The sequence below is a fragment of the Ursus arctos genome, unplaced genomic scaffold, assembly GCF_023065955.2.
Source record: "Ursus arctos isolate Adak ecotype North America unplaced genomic scaffold, UrsArc2.0 scaffold_23, whole genome shotgun sequence".
In the NCBI taxonomy this organism is placed as follows: Eukaryota; Metazoa; Chordata; class Mammalia; order Carnivora; family Ursidae; genus Ursus; species Ursus arctos.
The window spans coordinates 46,917,921-46,923,920 of record NW_026622908.1 but is presented as its reverse complement, the minus strand read 5'-3'; the positions used below and the strand labels follow the sequence as shown (position 1 = coordinate 46,923,920).

At 61.8% G+C, this 6,000-nt stretch overlaps 1 protein-coding gene across 9 annotated transcripts in view; it reads right to left on the bottom strand.

Moving 5' to 3' along the window:
* Positions 1-370: 370 nt before the first annotated feature.
* Positions 371-6,000, bottom strand: part of IGF2 (insulin like growth factor 2) — a 28,868-nt gene continuing 23,238 nt past the window's right edge. For 5 of the 9 annotated variants that reach the window (XM_057317369.1, XM_048216642.2, XM_057317372.1 and 2 more), the window contains 2 exons: positions 4,001-4,161; positions 371-3,822 (listed from right to left, as the gene is read on the bottom strand). In XM_057317369.1, coding sequence (XP_057173352.1) covers positions 3,583-3,822; positions 4,001-4,161 — 401 coding nt within the window. In that variant the 3' untranslated portion in view covers positions 371-3,582. The remainder of the gene's footprint in view (positions 3,823-4,000; positions 4,162-6,000) is intronic. The other 4 variants (XM_057317371.1, XM_048216649.2, XM_057317370.1 and 1 more) reach the window with 1 other exon arrangement.

Genomic DNA, 6,000 nt, shown 5'->3' with positions numbered 1-6,000 from the left:
AGCAACAGCCGGTTTCCAGAACCTTCAGAACCTGGTGGGCCCCCAGCACCCACCCCCAGGCTGGGAGAGGTCCCTGGAACTGACAGTGAAGCCACTTCACTTCTCATCAGCGGACCCTGGAAACCACCCCCCAGGGGCCCCTCCTGCCACAGGACACCCCATCTTTGAGGATTTGGTGCCTGAGGTTGTCCCAGAGCCGCTGGCCCCAAGTAGGTGTCCATGGTCCCTACTAAGAGTGCTCAGGCTTTCGGGCTGTTCTCACTGGCCATGCGTGCTGTGAGGCAGCAGAGGGATACCTGCACCCCCGGGGCCCCCTCCCTCCCTCCTTGACCCTGGAGGCGCATGAAAGAGCAGAGGACTCAGAAAAAGATAAATTTGAATGCTTTATTGGGATGGCGAGCGATAAACGTTAAAGACAAAACCCAAGCAATGAATTTTGCCAGAAATATCAGCATGTTAAAGGGGTCGAGTGGAGGCCCGCATGGCCACTGCCAGATGGACCGCGACAGTGGTGAGGTGGCACTCGGTGCTCGGCACGTGGGGGGTCTTCAGGTGATGGTGGGGGGGGACCCAAGAGGGAGTCCCGCTGAAGACAGTTGAAGGGGGAGAAAAGATGGACGGCCACAGCTAGGGCTCGGGACGTCAGATGGGGGCCCGGGTTCTGGATGGCTGGGGACCCTGGGGGAGCTGCTTGCTGGGGGACACAGAGGGGCGTCGGCAGACGGCCCTGGAGCACCCACCCCACGAGAGGCAGAACGTTAACACTGGGGGAGTGGGCATCCGGCAGGACGGGCAGACAATTTGGGGTGCCTCCAAGTCTTTTTGGATCTCTGGCCAATCTGTCTGGGTCCCAATTACAACAATTTGGCTCTTTTCGGCTCTGTCCAATGGTGCGAATGGCCCATTCCCCGGACGCCTGCCGAAGGACCCTCTGTGCCGCTGGTGGGCTGACACGTACCGCCCCCAGGGTCGTGCCAGCCCCGTTACTGGGGCCCAGAAGCCTCAGGCCTCTAGAATGCTAGTCGGGCTGTCGTGCAGGGGGACTGCGCTGGGGGCAAAAGCGGGGGTGAGGTAAACCTCCCAGCTGCCCGGATCCCTGCCACAGCCCTAGGCGCCGAGATGGTGGCTGGTTCGGTACTGCCAGACCCGTGGGCCTCGGGGCCCGAGCAACCCCAGTAGATGGACCACTCTTGCAGCTCTCCTGCTCTGCGGGGTCTGCACCCTTCTGACCTCCCCTACTCCCCGACCTCACCTCGCCTGGGCCCCAGGAGGCCCCGCGGAGCTCTGAGCCTCCTGGGGACAAGACAGGGTGCTGAGGAGGTGGGCAAGGTGTCACCGAAGGGCGAGGGGAGGGCTCCCCAAGTGCGCAGAAGGCGGCCACCTGCTCCAGCCTGATGGAGCCCCTCCACTCTCACACCTGCAGCCCCTTCCCCCCCCAGCCGGCCTGGGCCAGCTGGGGGCCCCTTCCTGATGGCCTCCGAGCACCTTCTGCGCACCGGAGAAACGCCTCCCCACCCCCTCCTCCGCCCCTCAGGACCCCCGGGGACCAGCCACTGTCCCCGGAGGCCAGGCTGGGCAGCGGCCCACTCCCTTCCCTCTGGCTTCTCCATGGGGCGCAGTGGCCAGCGCCCCACGGAGGCCCCACTCTCGACTCAACCCAAGCGACAGGGACAGATAAAAACAAAAACCGAATCAGGGCGATAAATGGCGGAGAGCAGGACGCGCGGCTTTGCTGCGGTGGTGATGGCTTCGTACATCATTGCTTTGTCACTGCTCCCCTGTTACGTGGGACGGGAGTAAGTTTAATTTGGTGTGTGAGCGCGTAAAAAGCTAAGGAGGGATCAAAAAAAAAAAAAAAAGGAAAAAAGCCCCAGGAGAAACCAATTAAAGGGGGGAAGAGATCAATCGGCGTAAATCTGGGCTCCTGATTGGATCTGTAATTCTGCACCTGCGACTCCTGACTCTCCTCCTCCAAACCTCGCGGGAGAACCTCCTACTCCAGAGCACCCCCCACCCAGCCCCCACTGCCCCCCACCCGCCCCTCCAACCGCCAGACTTCCCACACTCCCCACCACCGTTGCCGGCCTCCTAGGAAGCCCCCCATTTCTGAGAGGCCCCCAGAAGGCTGGCAAGGATGGTCCCTAGGTGTGCTGGGGGTCCCAGATGTTTCTCGAAGGAGCACGCCTAGGGGGTCAGGCTCCGTGGTAGGGCACGTCTTGGTCTCTGCTCGGCTACAGCCACCTCCAGTCTGGCCAAACCCGGTCCTCGCTCTGCACGATGGTAAGGGGCACGGGTGCTCGTGGCGCCTGGGGGCATTGGGCTCGCACCACGGGGGCCGTGGGGAACGCCACCTCCCTGATCTCCGAAAGATGGACCACCCTCTCCCACCCAAGGAGCGCATCCCAGGGGTCAGGAGGGGAGCACAGAACATGAAAACATCACCAATGAGCAACTTAGAGAAGGGTCTGAGACAGAGCACAGTCTGACCTGCACCGTGCTGGGTTCACCCATCTGCGTGCGTGTGTGCGTGCGAGGGCGTGAGGGCGTGCGTGTGCGCAGAAGGGTGTGAGCAGGCGTGCGTGTGTGCGTGAGCGGGTGTGTCGAGCGTGTGTGTGCATGTGTGTGTGAGCGTGTGTATGCGTGCATGTGGGGGGTGTCTGCAGGGATGCATGTGGGTGCGTGTGATTTTTAGGGTGTAAACTGAGATGGAAGATTTTGGGATGTGTGAGTTTGGGGAGGATGGATTTTAGGGTGTATGGGGGTTTGTGCCAATTAAAGTTTATTTTCACAAATTTCGGCATTCACGTTCTGTGCTCCCCTCCTTCGGTCTCACTGGGAACCCCCATCTAGCTCCCTGGTGACTTTCGAGGATGGGAAACAGAGCGAGGAACCAGGCTGGGGCTTTGCTGTTGTGAGGATGGCCAGTTCTCCCCAAACACGACCAGAGTTTTGCCCGAGGAGGCCGGAGCCGGCAGAGACCATGACGTGTCTACCTGCGGATCTGGGGTCCCTTCCTTTCTCCTGGAGGTCAGGTCCCGAGCCCACAGCCAATCTGACTCGAGGTCCCTGGGGAAGAGAAGGAAGGGGGGGCCTGATTCTTTCACGATGCCAATTGTTTTTAAGCCAATTTTGTTTTGGTATTTTTTTTTTTTTAGCCAATTGATAATTTTAGATATTTTTTTAAGCTAATTAACATTCCTGGTGTTTCTAAAAAACCAAATCATTTTAAGGGGACTGGTGCGTGTGTGTGTGTGTGTGTGAGATTCAGGGGTTCATAGTTTTAGTTTTTTGGTTGTGCAATTTGGGGATAATTTGGGGGGTAATTTTGGGGGGATATTTAAAGCCAATCGAATTTGTACATTTTTAGAGATGTTGGTAGGATTTCCTCAGCCCGATGGACAGGGCAAGGACAGAAGAGCCTGACATGGGGAGGTTGGGGCGCAGGGGTTGGGGATGGGGGAGCCCGCAGAGGGAACGCGATCCCGAGAGGTGTCAGAGGCGGGGCCCGATGGAACGGCCCCTGGTCAAGAGGAGGGCACGAGGTGGACAGTGCCATCTTGCAGAATTACGCGAAATTTTGGCTCACTTCTGATTGCCGGATGCCTCCGGAGAGGCGCCCCCGTGGGCCACGGGGTCGTGGGTGGGCAGGGCGATCAGGGGATGATGACGCTTGGCCTCTCTGAACGCCTCAAGCTCCTTGGCGAGCATGCGACCCCGGCGGGCACGCAGGAGGGCAGGCAGGCCCCTGCGCAGTCGTTGGGCAGACTGCTTCCAGGTGTCATATTGGAAGAACTTGCCCACGGGGTATCTGGGGAAGTTGTCCTGAAGGGGGGGGAAGGGCCAGTCAGGGGGCGCCCAGCTCACGGGGGACCCGCGGGGGCTCGGCGCTCCCCTCCGGTGGGTGACTGGCCACATCCGCAGCATGGGGGCCCATGCTGCGTGCCCTGGTCCCCTGGCTCCAAGGCGACGCCCCTGCACCCCGACACCAGCCCCCTCTCACCGGAAGCACGGTCGGAGGGGTCGACACGTCCCTCTCGGACTTGGCGGGGGTGGCGCAGTAGGTCTCCAGAAGGGCCAGGTCACAGCTGCGGAAGCAGCACTCTTCCACGATGCCACGGCTGCTGCGGCGGCTCACGCGGCTTGCCGGCCTGCCTGGAAGTCCCACAGGGGGAAGGAGAGCCGCACGTGAGCACCGGCCCGCACGGGCCCCCCAGAACTGGCTTCTGGCCGGTGGCTGCCCCAGGGGCTGGGGCGGGAGAAGAGGAGAACCACCTGGTGGGTGGGGGGCCCGCAGGGGCGGCCAGCCTCATGAAGGAAGGGGGAGAGAGTGGGCAGTCAGGGTGCCCAGGAAGGACAGGAGTGGAAGCGTGCTCCAGGACCAGCCCCTGGCCTCTTGGTGCCTCCCTGCTCGCGTGGAAGGTGGACACAGCCTCCTGGTGCCACTGCCCAGGGAGGTGGGGAAAATGTGCTGGCGGGAGCCTCGCTCGGGGCCGCCCGGGAGGGGTCCAGCCCCCACGCTGGGGGGCACAGGGTCCCCTCTTGAAGGCCAGGCTGGGACGCAAGTGCCATCCCTGAACAGAGCAGGAGCCTGGGCGGCCCGAAGCCCTCGAGACGCCGAGATGCCGCAGGCTTGAGAGAGGAAGAGGAAGACGGGAGGGGAGGAGTGAGGACCTGCATGAAACCACGTCCTCCTTTCCTCCCGTCCTCCCCGTCCCTCCGCTGCTCGGGCTCCAAGGTCAGCTGTGAGGAAGAGTCCCGGCCCTCACCTTGGGGGGCCGAGGGCAGGCGCCCTGGGGAGGAGGTCCCACGGGTCAGGGCTGGGCCCTGCCCTCCTGGCAGGGGACCCACTCCCTGGGCACCAGACCCTACACTTCCTGCCCCCAAACAAGGCAGGTGCGAGAGAGGACACAGGCGAGGCCAGGGCGGGCAGGGCTTCAGAAGCAAGGAGAAGCAGGAGAGCTTTTCAGACAGAAGCTTTGAGACCCCAAGGCTGGCGTCTGTGGGTAAGTAGAGGCTACAGAGGGGGATGCCACGTGAGGAGGGCTGGGTCTGACCATGAGGGCGGTGGCCAACTCACCCCCACCCCCACCCCACCTTCAGGGTCGGCCTGGGCCTTCTCCCCAGTTCCTCCCATTATCCAGATAAACACTCCCCGCTCCATCCCATAGACGAGAAAAGGGAGGCCCGGCTTTCTGGGAGGTGAGGGCAAGGGCCCACACCCGTGAGGAAGACATCGCCTCCGACTGGGGGTCCCACCGAGGGACGGGGCAAGGAGAAGCAGAGGTCTCAGGGAAAGCCCACCGGGGGTTGAAAATTAAGAGAGAAGCAGGAGGACAAGGGCCAGCAGGTGGGCACCCCACACTGTGGCCCGCCCCTCGGGCGTGCGTCCCCTCCCCCAGGCACTCCTTTCTTTCCCCATATGCCCAGGCCCAGCTGAGCGCCCCCACATGGGGGTCATATGACAGACACTTCTGTTTTTACTGGTCTCCCACCGATTTTATCTAACTTTAATTCAGATAATCGCACTGTCAAAATGTCAGGCACCATGGAAATGTGGAGCGAACCTCAGTGCTCACCGCCCTGCCCTTAAGCAGGTCCCGGAGAGGCAGGGAGGGTAAGTCCTCCTCCCTGCTAGGGCCTGCCACCCCACCTCATCCAGCCCACCCTGTGCCCCCACCCATGCCTGCCGTGCTCTGGCCCCCACACAGATACCACCCTTCCTAGGAGGACAGTGTTCGACTTTGAACCATGTTGCGGGAAAATCAGGGGTGTGAGCACCCCCCAGGCACACAGCAGGTACCCAATAAATGTGGGTGCAGTTGGGCTCATGAAGTCTCAGAGAAGCCTGGGGCCATCACCTTGCAGAAGCTTCCCTCTGCCTGGCCCCCCACACCAGGTGTCCTGGAGGGTGTCCGTAGGTGTCTGGGAAAGGACTCCAGCATTTATTGGGCACCTGTTGTGTGCGCCCTCCCCCTTGCCCCACCGCACACTGAGCTACTT